The sequence below is a fragment of the Linepithema humile genome, chromosome 1 (assembly GCF_040581485.1).
Source record: "Linepithema humile isolate Giens D197 chromosome 1, Lhum_UNIL_v1.0, whole genome shotgun sequence".
NCBI lineage: Eukaryota > Metazoa > Arthropoda > Insecta > Hymenoptera > Formicidae > Linepithema > Linepithema humile.
The window spans coordinates 12334326-12353760 of NC_090128.1; the positions used below are offsets into that span (position 1 = coordinate 12334326).

Below are 19435 nucleotides of genomic sequence, written 5' to 3' on the forward strand. Positions count from 1 at the left end.
GGCCGCCAGCGCAGCGGCGGTCCCGGCGCTCTACAGATGAACTATAAATAAATTTTCCGATACGCTGCTCTTTTTGCCGATGAAAAAAAAAAATATATATATATATATACACATATATGTATTTCTTCCTTGCACGCGCGTAAACGCGCGCATGAACTGCGCTGTGCATATATTTTTACGGGCCCGATCGTGCACGACCATCGTTAACGTCAAACAACCTCCTGCGGATCCTTCCGCGCGTCCCGCGCTTAAGGGACGCTGTAAAGAAATTTCTCGCGCGTCGGGAAACGCGTTTCGAAAATCGAAGTCCGCTGAAAGTATCGCGTGGCGCAACGAGACCGCCGTTAACAACCTTTGATATTTCATTAATGAAGAACGCTTCTTTGTTTGTTTCTCGCTTGCAAAGGTTATGAAGGAACGTAATAATAAAGCGTTAGTTCGCGGACACTAAACATCCGTTTTTTTCCCCCCCTTTTTAAACTGGAGCGAAAAAGAGAACGAAATGCATATTAGAGAATAATAAAAGTAATAAAATTTGCAGAGTAATTTGCAGCCCGCGTTACATCGCTCATTCGTTTCACAGAAAATTTCTTTCCCAATGCAATTAATATTTAATTATGTTAATACAATCAGCCACATTGATTACATTTTAAATTGAGTAATTGTAAGCTGAATTGTCACCAAGTTTGGCTGAATAATCAGTCGCATATCGAAGATACGCCCCGCTCTGTATTACTTCTCCTTTAAAGCCGGCGGCATTCGGCGGTATGAATATGTACAGAGGGGGGAGGGGGAGGCAGAGGGGGGGAAAAGGAAGAATCCCGATTAGGAATCGCATATCAATCGTCGCGCACGCCTCCCCGTTCACCAGGGGTGAAACAGGTGGCACTCGCTATTACCGCTGCGGCTTTTATTGCATTTTGCTCGCGAGTAGACATAAATGGGACATGTCGATCGAATTACTTCTAACGCGCGCCCCATACCTGACGATGAGGCAGTGGACTATATATCGGCGATAGCTACGGCGCCCAGGCTAGGTCGGAGATGTCTCTTAAGAGAAAACGGTGGATGTATGTACAACCTAATTCGGTACAGGAGTACAACACATAGTCGCTGGCCAGAGGTATTTCTCGTCGATACACACGATGCATCGGAAGTCCTGCGCGCGCTCTCTGTCTCTCTCTCTCCCTCTCTCTCTCTGTCTCTCTCTCTCCCGACTTGCGATTCGCTTTGCTGGGAAATTCGCATCGATTTTTCTTCGGCAAAATTTTCAAGAGTCTTCAAATCAATAAAATGTTATCTAACGATCTTTTAATATGCGAGTAGAAAAAAAAAAAAAAAAACAACGGGAAAATATTTTGAATGAGATAAAAAAATAAGCGCCGTATAATAAGAAGTGTGTTACGGGTATAAAAATAGAACTGCGAGGGGAAGCAAAGTTGACGGCGCTGGAAAGAAAGTAAGTAGAATAAAGTTCATCTTAATCTGAAATCCCTCTCCGAGCGAGTTTTTCGCTAAAAACAGATCAACACTAAAAGCCTTTGAGAATCCGCGAGTGCGCGCGCGATTTCTGATACATCCTTTATAGTATCGCGCCGAAGCCCCCGCCTTTTGCGTCAAAGAACGTAGTAACACCTTCGAGGCGCGTAGGATCGAGGTCGGGGCATTATTCTTTCTTCCGGAATACCCACGAAAGACCGAGAACCGTACCTCTCCGCTTCTATTTCCTAATGGAACATCCCGTATAGCAAATGACTCGGCACGCGATCGCGATTAAAAGGCGTGTTCCCGTTTGTCCGTCGGTGCTTTTCAGACATCGACGTTTGCGCCAGCGTTAACAGATCGGGGGGGCCGTTATATACAAAGCCCAACCCCAAATATTTCACCCGAGTGTGTGAGATTAATCGCGCGCCAAAAATTCTCAGATATTATTCCCCTTGAGGTCCTTCGACGCAGAGACGGCTCGCGGGGAGCGGACGAAATATTTTGCTTTTTGACAAGAGCGAAAATTGCATAGCGGACATTATCATTATCGCCGGTGGCTGTCACGTTCAGTTGAAAGGCGAGACAGGCGACAGATTGTTATCGCGGATTATAATAGGTCTCTTCTCTTCAGCTGCCACTTTCCGCACTTGTCTACACTCCTCTTCTTTCTCCCCTTTCCCCCCCGCCCCTTCTCTCTCTCTCTCTCTCTCTCTCTCTCTCTCTCTCTCTCTCTCTCTCTCTCTCTCTCTCTTCGCCTCTTCCATTTTTCTCTGTGAAGCGTGAACTACAACCGTTTCACTTAGAGCCCAGAGAGAGAGTGTAATAAAGCGCGGTTGAAAAGAACGGACCTAATGCGAGGATCGGGGGAATTCAAAGCTTTCGTGCGATGTGACCGGAACCGCAATTGCAGTCCGACATCGCGCGAGATGTCGCGTTCTCCGATTCGATCTTCGCATTGCGATTCCCGATTGCTTATCCGTCGCTCTTTAAATGCAAAAGACCGACGTGTTTATCTAATCAACATCGAATGTCGCAATTAACTTTGTAAAACGCTCTCTTTTTTTCAACTATTCGAACTTTGCGATATCGAATTTAGCAGTCAAGACTGAATTTCGGTGAATTATATTAAAAAAAAAAAAAATAAATAAATAAATACGAGTGAATAGTGCGCATTGTGAATGTATAAGTAGGAAAGTGTCATCTGCGTTTTTAGTGTCGAAAAAATTTGATATCGAAATGCATTCTGAGCGATGAGAAATGCTATCAAAGTATCGGAAGCGCTGATAAAATCGGCGGATTCCGCTGACAACTCGAGGCGGAGGTGACATAACGGCGACGACACGTTACGGCCGTGCGCGATAAGAGTGCTATAATAATCTTACGTAAAGCCGGAAGTGTATCATCGAGCGATGCCGATCGCGAGTCGCAAGCGAATTGCAAGCGGAAGCGCGTCTCCGCCCATGAAGGAGACAAACGCCGAATTAGCGCTGGGAATTGTGTTCCGCCGTGCACGCTCTGCAAAATGATTTCCTCCTTACGCGTTGTACGCACAATGACATTCGATACTAAAATCAATACGCCGTTAACGTCATCCGCCACGGCGGATATATTGAAATAGCATTCCCGTTTTCACAGTTGTCGTAACGTTTACGTGAATTCTTTTTTACAGACCAAGAGAGATTATATCTGTCTTTTAATTTGTATTATTCAAACAGCGCGAGTTAGATAACAGATAAAAGTGTTATCAACGTGCGACTTTCGAGAAAACGCGCGACAATACGATTCGTACATGTGGGAGGCGGCATGCAAAAGCATTGAATTTAAACATTCCACGGATCGGCAATTATCTATTATTTTTTATACGCGTGCGGGTAACTCTCGGAATGTGTACATAAATGCCTCCTGCCCGCCCCTGCCCCCTCCGGATATGTACACACGTTCGTAGACGCGCGGGTACCGACACGCACACGCGAGTGCCTTACGGAAAAATAACGGCTCGGGCGCGCATTGTTTTAATGAAAAACGATATCCACGCCGCGTTTCCTTCGTCTATCGTCGGTTATTTTCGAATCCCCCGCATGCTGAAAAACTCTCACGTATCGCCCATGCCCCTCGTCAATAACGCGGAAAATCCCGCGTGCATTTTTATAGATAAACAACCGACGTGACTTACCGCAGGCAGTTTCCGACTCTCGACATCGTCGAATCGCCGATTGTGCAACGGATTAACGCGAGAGGATATCGCGTTATCGCTTCCCCGCTTCTCGAAACAAATTAGGCTGCGATTATGGCAAACGGCACGCCGTGAACGAAAACTTAGTTGCGAATTCAACGGCGAAGTTGAAATTGATTGAATGTGTCCAAGTTGGCGCGAGTGACTTAAAGCGTCGGACGATTACGCTCGACGATTGTGTTTGATCTATCGATCTTGGTGTGTTCTAAAAGAATTGATGAATGCGAAGTTTATTCTCATGCGAGCAACCACATGAATGGATGATCACCTCCACGCGATTGGCATGACGAGATCTTACTCTGGGTCAACGTTTCTCCCCTTCGGCGGCGCGACATTTTTCAATGCCAAAAAGATCGCCGTTGAACGACCGCATTTGTTTATCCCTCATCAGCGTGCGTCGAAGGATCCTAAAATTGAATTCGCACGTAGGGGCGTAGGTGAATTCGCAGAAAGGTCCACTTTTCGACGTCGTCGGGGGAGAACCTCGCGGCACACCTAAGGGACGCCGAAAGCACTGCTCGAATAAAGAAAAGAAAAGAAACACTCTACTCTCCGAAGCGGGCAAAGTTCTCGTACGCGGCCCCGCGCACTTTGTAGCAAACCACCGTCGACGATTCGCACCCCCGACACGCACACGCTTCCCCGATTCGACGAATCCGAGCCCAAATTGAGTTCAACCCCGAGAATACGCATCCGTCTTTCCCATAATCGCGTTATTTAAGGATTTCGCGGCCCGAGTTGAGCGAGGGACGCGACGCGACTACGCCAGGTAGTCTCGAGGAAAGTAAACCACCCCGAGGAAAAGTAGGGTGGCTCGTCCGGCGGCGTGCTCGTACGCCGTACCCGCCCAACCACGAGACTCCGACGCGGAATCTCTCGATTCTCGCGGCGGAGACTCGAGATGCCGGGGCTGATAATCGCGCGGCAGAATAAAATGGAAGGGAAAAGAATAAGAGAGAGAGAGGGAGAGAGAGAGAGAGTAAGGAAATGAGATAGAGAAAGAAACAGCGAAAGAAGAACTGGAGAGAAAAAAGCCACCACCTTTTCTACACCCCCGAGCCATACTCGCCCGTGTCGAGTGCGTCACGCATCCTCTCGGTTGTTCCTGGTGCGAGGCGGCGACGGCGGCGACGGCGGCGATACGAGAACAAGGCGAGGCGATGTGTACGAATGCGTGAGGACGAAAGCCGATCCTCCCTCTCGTGCGAATGAGCGAGCGAGCGAGCGAGCGACCACCCCTCGTCGGCGCGTTTCGTGGCGGCCGCCGCGGGATCTTCCTCTCTCGCGAGTCGCGCGCGTTGCGACAGAGCGCTCCGCTTTTCCGTCGTGCGTCCTCTCAGGGCGCGCGACACAGGGGTGTCCGTCGACAGGGAAAGGAGACTGCGCGCGGGGGTGGCGACAAGGGGATAAGAGAAGAGGCGTTCTCACGCACTCACATGTTTGTTGTGTGCAATCGGCGCGCGTGCCCCGTATCACCGGCGAGGAGGTTCGTGCGAGGATGACCATCGGTCCAGGTGTGCGATCATCACGACGACGACGACGATGACGGCGGGGCGATGACGACGAGACGCCGCTGGCTGCTCTGCTCGCCGGCGTGACGATGCTCCCGAGAGGGATTGTTCCCGATGCTGCGGCTTCGTCGGCGAGACGATCTCGTGATTAGACTTGTCGCGAACCGGCTGATAGCGGTCAACGGCGAACAGTCGTGCGCATAATTAACATGGTGCGCTCGGGGCGGGACGCGGGATGCGCCCGTACACGCGGCCGAGCGTGCTCTGGATGAAACAGAGAAAGAGAAGGACGTTAGATGAGGGACGGTGAGACGGAAGGGTGGATGCGGGGATGTGAGATACCGCGCGGTGGGATGAACAGGGGAGAAAGAGACGTAGATAGGGAGAGGGTGCGCGTTAAACACGAAGGGATGGTCCACGCGTAAATCGCGAGCTCGCCCGATGGTGCTGGCGCGAGATCGGAGTGAAGACTGGCCGCGTGATTGTAGTGGTGATGATGGTGGTAGGTAGAGAGCGCCTCTCGGCCGGAGGGAGGTAATTTAACCCCGCTTTCTCCCTCCCTCTCTCTCTCTCTCTCTCTCGGACGATTTTCCCCGACTGACTTGGCCAAGGGATGCGAGCAAGGGAGACGAAGATCGTAATGAAGAGGGAGAAAGCAGGAAAACTGTATAGAGGAACGAAGAGATGATGATCGGAGAGAACCAAAGGAGGGGGCGAGAGTGAGAGAGCGGGATTAGAAATATAAGGAGAAGTGGGGCGGCTCGGAGGAGGGAGGGAAACGAGTAATGTGCGCGTGTGAACGTATCTGAGCGCACGCTTGTGTGATTGCATGAGTAAGGGAGATGGAGGGAAATAGAGAGAAGGATAGAGTGAAAAAGAGAGAGAGAGATAGAGAGAGGGCACGACAAACGGCACTGCACTCCGACAACGTCCGCGCTGGGACCGCGAGGCGCACTAAGGGCGTGGGCAATACGCGAGCGAGCGTGCGAGCGAGCGAGCAGGCCGGTGCGAACGGCGACTACATTGATTTTGATTTTCGAAGGCGCGCGCACTCTTGCCGCTCTCTGGATCTGCCCATTCATGCCGCTCCCGCCTAGCCGTTGCGAGGACATTGGTCCTGTCCTTCCATGCGAAAGGCGAAGGGAAAGTCCTGCACGCAGCGTGATTTTAATCCTTAGACGCTTTATCCGCGCCTTTAAACATACGAATGCAATCGCGCGTTTGTCGATAATCAAATCATATTGTTGCGTGACTCAGAGATTTACAAGATATTATTATTATTATCGACGCATTATTATTATTATTATTAGCGTTGTGGAACACATTGTCGGTTCTTTTTGCGAGAAGACTGATTGCGTTATCGGCCAGTTTTTTTTTTTTTTTTTTTTTTTTATTGTAGGAAATGGAACGTTTTAGTTCACAGCGACCATGCAGCTATAATTGGATTGGACAATCTAGCTAGCATCGTAATGCTGTGACTTGAAGGAGTAAGGCTCGATACATCGGTCGTTCCCGTACAGAAAGAACAGATTAGATTCACCATTCACACTATTCCATGATTTATTAGACATCTAGTAGATAAAGACGTACAAGCCACTTGTAGTGTTGCGCGATGTGTTGCGCAGCAGTATTTAATTTAAAGTCTTAAACACAAGGCGGTACCAAATATACGAAGAGAGAGAATAGAGTAAATCCTTACTGGACACGCTTCTTCCCCACCGCGTAGATTCGTCTATGCTTCTGCAGAAGTCAAGCACTCGCGCGATTGCGCTTGGTCACGCGCAATCGCCGCGATTGTTCTACTTAGCAATAAATAAATGTCCATTAGAGTGAATTTAGATCACATGAAGTATCCGAAGCCGAATGTGCGCTTTATGGGGTCCCAGTAATACCTGTCCCAATTCTCCTTCGTGGAGGCCTCCTCGCTGAAAATCGTCGACATTTACGTATCACGTATGGTAGCCTTACTCGTCAACAATGCTGATACATGGTAAATCACCGCTCGCACTTACCTAAGTGGGACACCAGTTTGCGTTAAATTGACCTCGGTATGGTCGTTCTTCTCGTTGATATCGATCGTTACGTCGCTAAAGTGTCCAGATGGCCACTGTTTACAACGCCATTTCTGAACGATCTTTGTTGGCGCAATCTCCACGAATTCACCGTGAATATTGCCGCCAAACAGCTCGAACTGACCATTTTTCTTCGCTTCCAATTTTACCGGATTTTTCGTAAAGGCTTGTACCATCTATGAAAATTAGAAATATTGTCGCAATTAGCAATTCGGTCTATGTTAACGTGATAATACTTGAATGAAATTATTATACCTCAGTTGAGGAGAAAACGTTGTAAAATTCTTCTGCTCTGCATTGGAACTTTATCTGCTGCTTAATGGTAGTGGTTGAGATCTTACATTCTGCTGCTTTATTATTCGTTGGTGCTACTGTAGCATTCATTTGCATCTTGAGGGAAAATTAAACGTTGTTAATCATATTTTTTTATCCTTTTTTATCTCCAGATGTCTTACCTTAATATTGAAACCGGATGTTATATTCGAAATATTTTCCTTTACGTTGTCCTTCTTAGGAAGTATCATTCCTTTCGTAAATTCTGTAAACAAAAAAGAAACAAGCACATAATTATTACAACAAATTGTATTATTACACATCTCTTAAATAACGTTCAATTTATATTAAAATTTAAAGAATTGCTTTACCTTCCTTTAGGCAAGATACATATTTTATCAATTTTTCTCTCAGTATATCCTTTCCCTTTGTATGCAAAAATTGTTTTACATTCTCCCCTTCATCCGTACTATCTTTCAATGTAACTTCAATCTACAAATATGCATCAATCTAAACATTCATAAAAGAATTTAATAACAGATAATATAATTTGATCAAAGAATACTTACATCTACTTCACTGATGTCATTCTCTTCAGAAAGATTAGGGATATTAATCTTTCCCTCAATTTTTTTACTTGATTTATCGTTTGATGTCCATTTAAGCACGATATTCCATTCGTAAAAGAAAATAAGTTTGCCTTTTCTATTATTTGCTACCGCTTCGCCTTCGCATTTTTCCATTTCTTCTATTTTACATGATACTACAAATTCAACAATATGTATAATAAAAAAGTATAAATATTACTTCAAATATGTGTAAATATATAGTACTAACTTCCATCTCCTTCAATTTTTAAATTTACCAATAATTCCTTTAGTTTTTCTTGTGACCATGCACAAGCATTCTTCTCCGTCCTGCAATAAAATTTTTATTTGAAAAAGTATTACATAAATACTGTAAAACTTGACATCTGATCTAACCTAATATTTATATTTTAGAATCATATTGATGACTTAAAAATATTTTAGTTGCGACATTTGGCATGACTAAATTTATTAACATACCAGTGCCAATTATTAACATTGGTGGCATCAGGCCTCTCTTCCACAATCCAGCGTGGATCACCTTCGCCCCATTTTGCCATAGTTCCAGCTAGGTGACAGAGACACAGTAAGGAATGTCTTGCTCGCTAAGTACACTAAAATTTGGAAATTTCGAACTCATAGTATTACAAGAAAAACAAATAGAATAATGACTTTCTAGAAAATTTTTTTTACTTATTGTTACATTATGGATATAACATAACCTATAGTGTAAAAGGTAACAAAACAATTGTAAACGCTTTTTACATCGACGAGTAAATTTCGCAAATAAAAATTCATCAAAATTTCTAGCATGCATAGATTACTTACGCGAATTGTGTTCGGGAGTATGGTTAGAAAAACGCTTCGAGTTGCGTTTTCGCTTGACAGTTCTCGTTTGTAGAAACGTTTCGATACCTAACCGTCTCGTTCGTGTTGTAAGACGACACGAGAGAGTTTATCAAACGATAGTGACAGAACGCACTGTCAACAATGATCTAATATAATACTACTGCGTTCGCAAGGATTGCTCCAAAATCTCGCAACTACCAACAGGCGAACTCAGCATGCGAGCTTCTTGAGCATTCTGGAAACTTCAGGCATTGAGTGTAATAATCTCAAGATGGGCCACTCACATGTTTCTGTTCGAAGCTTTGGTGAAATTTGTCCGCAATATATTATTATATTAAAAAGTTGCTTGAACAATACCAAAATTTATTAATAATAATTTGTTAAAAATTTATCTTATCGTCCAGATTTTCGGCATTTTTTACATCATAAACGACGTCATTGTCGTATGTGAATACATCACATACGACAAAGATAGATTATGCAATACTAGATCCAGGTGATTCAGAGACGATAACTCTATCTCACTTTATTCTTCATGCTTTATCCGTGGATTTATTTATTTCTGCTTAGCAAACCTTTAATTGGCGAAAGTAATCTAGAAATAAAGTCTACAATGTTAGTAATATAAACACATGCATTTAAAACTTATAGATTACCAAATACCGAAGAGAAAAAACGAAGGAGTTCCGTTATTTTTCACATATTATTTTTATTACATATTACAAATAAAATTATAGTTGCCACTGTCACGGCAAATATCTCTTATCAAATATCTCTTTTATTTTCCGAACTAAAAATCATCCAAATCGTCTGCGATATTATTCCGTTGATCGCAATTATTTAATAAAGCTCGAATGTTCGTACTCTAACATTCGAGAATTCCAATAATGATTATTGGATCGTTCTCATGTTTAAAAAAAATACTTTTTAAATGATACCTAATCCTTCTAAAGTGTTAAGAATCGGCCCTCCATCGTGAGAAAGTTAAGGTTCTAATATCTGTAGCCCTCCTCTTGTGCAGGTCCTGCTGGTCCTGGCGCAGGATAACTGGCGGTTCCCTCGTACCGCACCATCGGCCGATATCCGTCTTGATCGGCGACGTAGTCAACGATCTGGGTCCTGCCGTCCGGTAACAATACGTGGTAAGTCCCGGTAGCCTCCATATCCTTTCTCATCTCGCGATGGCCAAAATCCAGACCCGCTGCCGCGTCCTGAACCTCGTACGAGAACTCGTAGTTCGCCGGATCCTAATAAAAATTTCAGTTTTAGAAAAATCAACTCGCATGAGTAAAAGAAATGTTACAAAAATACTTTGAAAAATATTCGTGAAATAAAAAGTGTGTCGTTAAATATTTGACAATAAAATAATCTAAATATTCTGAATAGAGAAAAATGTGAGTTTTGTCGAATAATTCTCTTTTTGTTGAAGATATATAATACATACTTACACCGGCCCATTCATCCGGATGACCTCCACCTCCACCTCCACCTCCACCAGCAGGTCGAGAACTGGGTGGAAGATAGGCTGGACCTTGCGGTTCGTTTCGAACTCCTACCAAGACCATCGCTAATAGTATCGCCTGTTCGAAAGAAAACATGTTGTATACATGAAAAAAAGCCTTTAACGCTTTATAATGTAAAAATATTTGACACTACATTCAAGAATAATATTCAATTTAACATAAAAGAGCATGCGATAAAATGAACGAGTGAAAATTTACGTCTTACTTTAATATGTGCAAAGTTAATTAATTTGCCATGCACTAAAGCCAACTTTTGTAATTTTATCTTGTTCGCTGAATTTTATATAAAATTGTTAACAAAATGTAATAAATTCTATGTTAATAAATACTAACCTTCCGAATCATTAGCAATTTGGTCGAATTCTACAAGCGTTCGCAAAACTGAGGTGGCTCATCGCAACAGTCGGGTTTTATAGCGACCAATTCGATTGTGACGGGATGGAGATGGAAGATGCAATAGTTGCTCGAGGGAGCTTTAATGCGATCTCGCATAATAGTAATTATGGCCCATAACAAAACCGCAGATTTCTGGCGGTACGCGCGGCTCTAATAATTCATTCGGCATAATCGCAACAGTTCCTGATACTATGCAACATTATTATCGTATCGAGATATGACATCGTGTTTCTTTAAATTACAATAAAATTTTAGATTAATTTGATAATTAGAGATAATTACGAAATAATTACGCGCGTAATATGCGTGTGATTTGAATCACAATTCCAACTTATCAAAAAATTAAATTTTAGATTATTATAATTATAATATAATTATATAATAAGATTTGCTTATTATTTCAAATTTTTTAATTACACATTTAGATAATTTTAAATTAATAATATATTGTGATAGTTTGTTAAATTCGACTTGGAAATTATGTTTGGCAATGTGCCACGACTGATTCGTTAGTGAATTTGTTAGATTGAGACTACCATATAATTTGCCTTACCCAACAGATAACAATAAGTTGAATTAATAGTTCTCCTTTCAATTGCGTCATCGAAATTTTTCATTCTCATGGACAGATTTGCGGCAAACCTTAAATGAAGTGTCGCAAGATATCATAATGATGGATATTGGATTCTGCAATAAACAATAAACGATTTACGATCTATAAGACCGTCTTTTTGCTCATCTTAATTTATGTTAATTTGAACAAGGAATATGTCAGATTAAATACATATTTTAACTCATAACAGAGCAAGTCTTTACTAATTAAAATTGTAAATTAGCAATTAAAAGTAATTATTGCAATGTAATATATTTAATTGCTTATATATATATATATATATATATATATAATGATAACTTCAAATATTATATTAATTAATATAAATGCATAGTTAATTTTTAAGATTGTTGTCAAATAGTATCATAATTTAAAAAATTACACAAATAAATATTCATAGATACATCTTAAATATCATTGCAAAGTTTTTATATTTATACAAAAAATTAATTATGTTGAAAAAGTAAAAAACATTATTTAGTTAACAATTTTACTTAAAACAAGTATTAAAATTGTAAATTAAAATTAATAAACTTTGAAGATAAAAGAATACTAAAAGAATATTAAATATTCAGTAATGTATTGCAAATTTATCTATTTCTATATATTTTTAGGTAAAACCGTTCTTACCAATTTCTCAAATATGTAGTTTTACAGCATCTCTCAATAATATTTGATTCAGACAATGCTTCTTAATTACGTATGTAAAACATACTATGTGATTATTACATTCCATTTGCAGTAGTGGTAAAAAATTTGTGTCCTTGGGTGATATAGAATTATAAGATCTAAAATATATAAGAAATAATTAGAATACTTATACGCCTTCTAATATTAATTAATTAATATTATGTGTGCTGCTCTTTCTAAAAATCAGAACACAGGTTATATTTTGTAAGAATGGTTCGCTATTTCGGTTTTTGTAAACAACAGTATTACGCACCTCGTGATATGTATAAAAGTTTTCCTTATTCAAGATAACAAGGGAAGCGTGCTCACCATATTTAATCGCTCACATATTTTGTTATCAAGCTCGTCGAATTAAACGATCAGAGGTAAAAAGACAAGTATTAGCAGGAACAATAACGACAAAAAGATGGCGGTTAGAAAAATCAGATTTATCTACAAACGCGTTTAAATTTTTGCTAATTGCGCATTTACACTTTCTATGACAAGTTATATCGGATGTGTTGATTGGCTGCTGGATAGGGAATTTCTGAAATCTGCAAAGAATTGGTTGCGACCTTGTAAATCTCTCCAGCGGATAACCAATCAGAACGTTTGATACAACTAGTTGCTGAAAGTAGCGCTGTTAGCGACAAACGGAATATAGCATTAGTTTTCGTAAATTCTCGCGCGAGGACGGGTGTTTCTCGTATCGTCGTGCTTCTTGTCGCTGATTTTATTAAATTAACTGACGCTAAAAGAGATACGCGAGAAAGAACAAGTACCGCGTGTGACGATATTATTGAAACGATATTGCGTTCAGAACAATAAATATCATAATTGAGCAAATTTCACTCGTAAACGCGGTTTGACTTTGTGACCATGTCCGCTCTTTTTTAGCATCATTTTGCGATCGCCGTGTTATTCGCTTTTTATAGATTCGGTATTTTTACGCGCGTCTCAGTTTTCATTACTTATCGCGTGTGATCAGATGCTTTCCGTAACATCGCGCATTTTGTCGTCAATTTCGTGGAATCGAGTAAAGCCAATAATATGAAGTGGTAGCAGCAGTTTGAATAAAGTCGTTTCAAATTAAACGCGCAAAACTTCAGTTTGCTTCTTGCCATTTTCGCATACAATCAGACGCGTCTCGTTTCATCGCGTATTCCGTCACAGATTTCGCCGAACCGAGTTTTGTCAGAAGTGAATAAAAAATAAATCCCGCAATAAATGTTTTGAAATGGTAAAAAGTATTGTGTCGCGAGTGCTTGTGTATTTGTGGTAAGCGGTATATGGAGCATGCCGAGGATAAACATCTGATCATCTCGACGCAGCAATTCGAGGAAACAGAGCTCGACGCTATTCCAGGAATTCTTACGCGCTACTGGTAAGTGAAAGTGTTTTTGTTGTGCCGTTGAGAGACGAATATTTTGATTTTCGTAAAACTGAATTTCTTTCGCAGATATAATCTATATCGCACATGTTGACTAAATATATTTTACATTTTTTATTAATAAATTATATAAAAAAATAGTTTTTACAGAAAAAATTAATTTAATAAATATTTTGGAATGTATGCTCTTTATATAAATATTAAAATTTTTTAAACCCGACAACGGATTTAGCACGAGAAAGGCACTCACAATGTTTTATATTTTTTACACATTTGTGGCTATAAAAAATAAAATGTGTTTCTTTAAATATTTACTTCGATTACCGAATAATAAAAAATATTTCTACAAATAAAAAAAAATATAGTTTATTAAGTAAAAAGACGACAAGTAAATGCCGTACGTAATATCATCTGTTGATGTAAATTGCCAAATAAATTAAAAATTTTTTAGTATGCCGTTATTTTTCTTAATTCAATGATACATTTTTGCTAAATATAAATTCAAATATTTTTTGCTTGAGATGATTCTATTAGATAATCAAAGTAAAAATATAATGAAGTGGGATAAAGATAAAAAATAATTGTTGAGATTCAAGTTGACCATATCATTGATACGGCATGCTTTTATTATAAAGCATCTACATGTTCTTTTTTTCAATAATACAGTTTAAAGCAAATGACCGTGAGAAACGAATTGGATAATTGATATAGTAATATAAACGTAAATCTTTCGTTTCTTGGCCAATTATCCTTACATAATTTTTTTAGCGAGTATTGTGCGTATTTAGAATGTTAATTATAAATAATTATACGTTTTACAGTATACATTCGATATTATAATTTTCATATTAGCACTAAACAGTAAATTAAATAAGATTATTCCACTGATTTAATTGCTTGTGCGATCAACTTTATGTTAATAAAGTCATCATTCGTCTTGCAACGAGCACTTGTATACTTATAAGTATATATTTCTCAATATTTTTTGGTACTATTATGCGTGTCTACTATTTGTGTGTATAAATTGCCTAGATTTGCTAAGTACAAAATAAGTTTCGACGTTCACGTATCATTAACGTGATATTGCAAAATGTAATCGATAGATCTGTACAAACTCGACTCTTGATCGAACATTTGGCAGCATTTGTTAATCTTTGTCTTTTCCTCGAATATCGATAAAAATTACGTGACGAAGAGAGTGAAGTAATCGTGACACAATAAATATTTAAATTTCCTTATAAATAGACAAATTTATTTTACTTAAATTTTAATTAATTATTTAATTACATTTATTATAAAATAAATAGGAATAAATTAATAATTTAAAATTATTATAATTTTGATCATAAATTCATAGCGACATAATCGATAATTTAAAATTCGAAAATTCTACGCTCTACATAATATATTAAGAGAGACCAAAATTGAACGAAATGTACAGACCTCACGGGAGTAAAAATTTCTATTTTGAATATGTTTCAAAAATAATCTACGCTTCACACGTCTATAATACTGTTCCGTTTTTTTTCCACATCCGCGGAATCCAAATCATTGCCGAGACTGCCCACACGGCCTCTCAATCCGCCACCACCGCCGACTTGACCGGTTGCTTTGAGCTTTTCTTGCATTTGCGCCAGGATATCTTGCATCCTTCGTATCTGCGAATCGCGAACGTGAATTTAATAGCAAACGGTACATACGCGAAAAAATTTTGCTGTAAATTACATATTAAAAACGCAGTCGTTGAATTACGCGTAAAGATTGTTGCTCTCACCTCTTCGTCCTTCTGCAAAAGGAGTCTGTCCGTGTCAGAAATACTGTTCTCGAAATGTGGTCCAGAATCTCTTTTTAGTTTACTGTAAGAAAAAAATAATCGTATGTATTTCGGATTATACGAAAGGGGGACTAGAATCTATCTATCAAATGCAATCAAAGCTGTACGGTAAAGAAAAGAATATCGTGCATTTATATAAGGAAATATCAAATTTACAAATTTACTCTTCAACTTTTTAAGTAACATAAAAATTAATATAAAAATTTTTTAAATTATAATATTATACTATCGAGAGTGTTACAAACTAATTATGGAAACTTTTGCAAATACTTTAAACAATCTACTATAGCAAATACTTTTAATAATCATGCAAAGCGTACAGGATATTCGAAAAGATATCAAAAGATATCAAGATCTTTTCAGGAATTTAATTAATATGTTGCACATAGCAACAATCTAAGTATGAATTTTTTATATCTTCGAAGTTGCAAAATGCAGATTACGGTAAAAATTATTATATCCATCGTAGGACAGTTCGAGACACCCTTGTACGCATTGCGAACGCGCGATAAGCGTCCGTATATACCTACTGAAATGCAATATTTATTTACATGCGTAAATACCTCCGTTCCCGGATCGCTTGCTGCGAAATTTGTGAAATACATTGGGCTCGAAAATTCTCGTAGTGAACGTCTTGCGTAACGTCCTTTAGATCCTGCATGTGCGTCGATATTAGCATCGTCCTTAGTTTGACGAAGTCACTGTGCTTCGGGTTCTCGACTATGATCAATCAGAATCGAGATGGTAAAGATCGTGCACCGGCGCGCGAAAGCCAGAGGCGCAATTTAATTCAACCCCTTCAGCTTTCGAATACGCTAATTGACGCCGACGATTGATTATATTCGTAAAAGAATTAAGCTTCAGAGACTCCTTTGTCAATTACGATCTTAATTCTTAATCGCTTTTATTCCCTACTTGACAATTTGATCAGAAAAAGCTGCTATTATTCCTCTAATAAGCGGCAACGAGCGCATTAAAGCTGTTTTCAATCGACAATTCTTTTGATACTGAAGTGTGCTTCTAATTTTTTTCAAACAATGCTCATTAGCAAGGATTTAAGCTATAATAAAAATTAAATCACATTCCTCGACGCTCGAACACGTTTTGTTATAAATTCGTGATAATTTATTTTCACCGGCTGTTCGATATTCATTAAAAAATTATTTTAATTATACTTACCTCGCGCGCAGTACAATCGAAAAATATTAATTTTATGTAGAATAGAAATGTTCACCTTCCACTACGCCCCACGGATATTGCCGGCCGCGAACTTTTCTCCCGGCAACCTCCAGCACCGTCGAACTTCCGACGACCGCGAACGGTATACAGGCTTTCAACTCCTTATCTTGCTGCTTGAACTCCTCGTCCTCGTCGCTGTCGCAATCCGGGAATTGGTATATCTGTGCAAAAATTAACGAAGATTTATTGTCATTTAATCATATACGTATATAATATCTCGGAAAAGTTGATAAACCTAAATTATCACGTTTGTAAAAAAACTCGCTCGATCATTGAAAAATGTGATTTAATTATTATTATTACAAAGTCAAACTTTTCAAATGAATATTGGAGAATACATTAATTATTATGAAATTCATTATTTATGAGTGAGGAAAAAATTGTTTTATAAGATATAAAAATACGCAACCTGGATTTCGTGTTCTTCGATATCTGCCAAAATGCGTTCCTTCAGCTTTTTCACCTCGTGAGTAGTTAAAGTATCTGCCTTCGCTATCACAGGAACGACATTAACTTTTCGATGTAAACGCCTTAATACCTCGAGATCAAGTTGTCGGAGGCTTCAAAAAGATCATTAATATTAGAATTAAAATGATAATTAAGTTTGATATTAAAATTGCGTTTAATTTTATCGTGAGGTGAAAAATAATTTTAACGCTTAATAAAAATGATAAATATGAAATTAGATGTTTATATTTCATCACGTACCCGTGTCCGTACGGTGGTATAAAGTATAGGCAACAGTGTACTCTATTGTCTTGGATATTTTTCCTATTTAATCCGCTTTCGTCCGTGAAATATTGACGAAACTGCTCGTCGATGTAAGCCGAGCATGCCTTCCATGTATCCTCACAATTTACTGCATCGCCGAATCCTTGAACGATATTGTTACTTGTTTCAGAATTATTTGACAAAATCGGTATTATTGTCGGTATTATTGCAAAAACCGTTTCACACAATTAGTATCATTATCTATAAAATAAATTTATGTAAAATCGAAGAATCGCTATTTACAAATTGTTTTTAATGATTAATGCAATTATTGACGTTATCTTTTATTTTTCTCGTCGTTTATCGAATTATCTGTTGAATTATTTTGATATTATTAATAGATGCGCAATTTGTTTCGTATGAAAAGAAAAAAACTGGGCGACATTTCTCACCTGGCGTGTCTACGATCGTTAAGCGGAGCCGAACGCCGCGCTCTTCTATATCCATTGTCTTCTTCTCGATAGAGGTGGTCTTAGCCACGCGTTCTGAAAGTGGACGATGAATATTTATCGACTACTCCTCGTAGCCGGGACGAGCGGTTTACCAACGATGCAAGCTGATCAAATATTTTCCGCGTGTCAATAACTCATGGAGAGTGTGCGGAAAACTTTGGAACAGCGATTATTCGGTTGCGTCACGCCCTTGCTGTGTCGCAATTATTCCGATTGGTCACCGCATAATGTTCAATCGAAAAACCAATTATGATTTCGACCCGACGGACAGTATTTATTTTGCAACAACCTCCGCATAAATTTATATAATTAAATGCAAAATTGTGTGTATCGCGGGCTTTCAGTGTATTTTTTATAAAAAGGCTGGACTTTTCATAAAACGCCGCCCTACAAAAATACGGCGCTTTATGAAAAGGCTTTTTATAAAAAGACTGAATTTATAAATATATTACACGCACCTGCCGCATCCGGGATTCGCCGGTCTTTGTACAGGTCCCCGAGGAAGAGGCTATTTATCAGCGTCGACTTGCCAAGACCGGTCTCACCCAATACCATCAGGGTGAACTCGAACCCCCTCTTCACCGATTTTCGGTGCACTTGCTCCGGCAGTGTCGCGAAGCCGATATAATCCCTGTCTTACTGAGCGAAACAAAGGATCATTAATATCGCGGCATCAATAGTTAGTTAAATCTCTCGCTGAGTTTTTTATCTTTTGCAAACAAAAATTTCGCGCTTAGCGAATAAATAGCTTTCAAACATATATTTATCGAACTCTAAACGTAAGTCGCGCAAAATTACTCGATATAATTATGAAACTTATAGATATCGCGATTGCATCTCGCTCGGAAACTATCGTCGATTATCAGCAATGCGGCGTACACGAGCGGTGTCAATAAATATCGCGTCTCTCTTCCCTGCATAATTCACGTCGCGACGAAGCGAGCCGCTTTCGAGAGGCTAGCTCCTCGAGAACGATCTCGCGGCTACTAATGAATACTTAAATAGGCGTGCGCGATGAGGATTTTTTTTTGAATAAAAAGTTTACGTACCACCGGACATAATGGCAGCATCTAAGGACGCTTCGGCGTGACGACGAGCATAACACAGCGGCCGCCGGACACGTCGGGCAAACGCACTAAGGCCGAGGGCGGCTCGTGAATGCTTCTGTTCGGCCGGTCGACTTGCGCTGGCGCACTGTCGACCGGCGATCAATAAGTTGCCCGTGCTCCTACGAATGCACTCCGGGGCGCGCACGCTGAAGAGGTTATAAGCCGAGCCGGGCGTGCACGGCGCGTGTAGAATAAATAGCAACATTATCAGCGCTCGCCGTCTTCTTTAACGGTTGTACAGGCGGAAGAGCGGAAATAATCGCTCAACACTGGTTGCGTTTGTCAGACATTTCGTTGATTGCTCTGCGTGCATTAGCAAACAGGGTCGCGGAAAAATAAACACAGAGATCTCATCATCGCAGTTTGATTCGATCGAATTCTTGGAAGGAATATCGACGAAATTGTTATATTGATATTATCTCGGATATT

General features: G+C 39.8%; 5 protein-coding genes and 1 long non-coding RNA gene across 22 annotated transcripts in view; 2 read left to right on the top strand and 4 right to left on the bottom strand.

Moving 5' to 3' along the window:
- The window catches only part of mAChR-A (muscarinic Acetylcholine Receptor, A-type), a 21062-nt gene extending 14612 nt beyond the window's left edge, over nt 1-6450 (bottom strand). For 3 of the 8 annotated variants that reach the window (XM_067355506.1, XM_067355206.1, XM_067355255.1), the window contains exon 1: nt 5155-6450. The gene's annotated coding sequence lies outside the window, so the exon portion shown is untranslated. The other 5 variants (XM_067355461.1, XM_067355348.1, XM_067355419.1 and 2 more) reach the window with 3 other exon arrangements.
- A 147-nt stretch (nt 6451-6597) lies between these two features.
- LOC105671968 (activator of 90 kDa heat shock protein ATPase homolog 1) lies at nt 6598-9290 on the bottom strand. 2 transcript variants are annotated; one of them, XM_067358218.1, is made up of 9 exons: nt 8990-9290; nt 8642-8729; nt 8412-8491; nt 8144-8337; nt 7946-8066; nt 7757-7839; nt 7557-7691; nt 7242-7477; nt 6598-7154 (listed from the first exon to the last, which is right to left on the bottom strand). In XM_067358218.1, exons 2-9 carry the CDS (start codon nt 8719-8721, stop codon nt 7070-7072), a joined length of 1014 nt encoding a protein of 337 aa, XP_067214319.1. In that variant the 5' UTR covers nt 8722-8729; nt 8990-9290; the 3' UTR covers nt 6598-7069. The 2 variants fall into 2 exon arrangements, with proteins under 2 accessions (XP_067214319.1, XP_067214255.1); XM_067358154.1 differs by having other exon boundaries at nt 8642-8775; nt 8990-9285.
- A 409-nt stretch (nt 9291-9699) lies between these two features.
- LOC105672040 (Cuticular protein 56F) lies at nt 9700-12645 on the bottom strand. 5 transcript variants are annotated; one of them, XM_012366721.2, is made up of 5 exons: nt 12542-12645; nt 12173-12330; nt 11483-11616; nt 10459-10590; nt 9700-10257 (listed from the first exon to the last, which is right to left on the bottom strand). In XM_012366721.2, the coding sequence occupies exons 3-5, from the start codon at nt 11531-11533 to the stop codon at nt 10003-10005; spliced, it is 438 nt and encodes a 145-aa protein (XP_012222144.1). In that variant the 5' UTR covers nt 11534-11616; nt 12173-12330; nt 12542-12645; the 3' UTR covers nt 9700-10002. The 5 variants fall into 5 exon arrangements, with proteins under 5 accessions (XP_012222144.1, XP_012222143.1, XP_067215382.1 ...); XM_012366720.2 differs by having other exon boundaries at nt 12486-12643; XM_067359281.1 differs by lacking the exons at nt 12173-12330; nt 12542-12645 and adding an exon at nt 10867-11118 and having other exon boundaries at nt 11483-11618.
- LOC137001249 (uncharacterized) lies at nt 10032-10874 on the top strand. Its single transcript, XR_010891336.1, has 2 exons — nt 10032-10152; nt 10440-10874. It is a non-coding gene; the product is annotated as an uncharacterized lncRNA (long non-coding RNA).
- A 401-nt stretch (nt 12646-13046) lies between the features above and the next one.
- The window catches only part of GluClalpha (glycine receptor alpha 1), a 65606-nt gene continuing 59217 nt past the window's right edge, over nt 13047-19435 (top strand). For 3 of the 4 annotated variants that reach the window (XM_012366616.2, XM_067357113.1, XM_067357142.1), the window contains exon 1: nt 13529-13595. The gene's annotated coding sequence lies outside the window, so the exon portion shown is untranslated. Of the gene's footprint in view, nt 13596-19435 lie in introns of all 4 variants that reach the window. The other variant, XM_067356899.1, reaches the window with a different exon arrangement.
- Septin4 (septin 4) lies at nt 14183-19226 on the bottom strand. 2 transcript variants are annotated; one of them, XM_012366618.2, is made up of 9 exons: nt 18947-19226; nt 18356-18532; nt 17838-17930; nt 17383-17548; nt 17084-17234; nt 16670-16835; nt 15999-16155; nt 15376-15457; nt 14183-15259 (listed from the first exon to the last, which is right to left on the bottom strand). In XM_012366618.2, exons 1-9 carry the CDS (start codon nt 19209-19211, stop codon nt 15098-15100), a joined length of 1419 nt encoding a protein of 472 aa, XP_012222041.1. In that variant the 5' UTR covers nt 19212-19226; the 3' UTR covers nt 14183-15097. The 2 variants fall into 2 exon arrangements, with proteins under 2 accessions (XP_012222041.1, XP_012222040.1); XM_012366617.2 differs by having other exon boundaries at nt 15987-16155.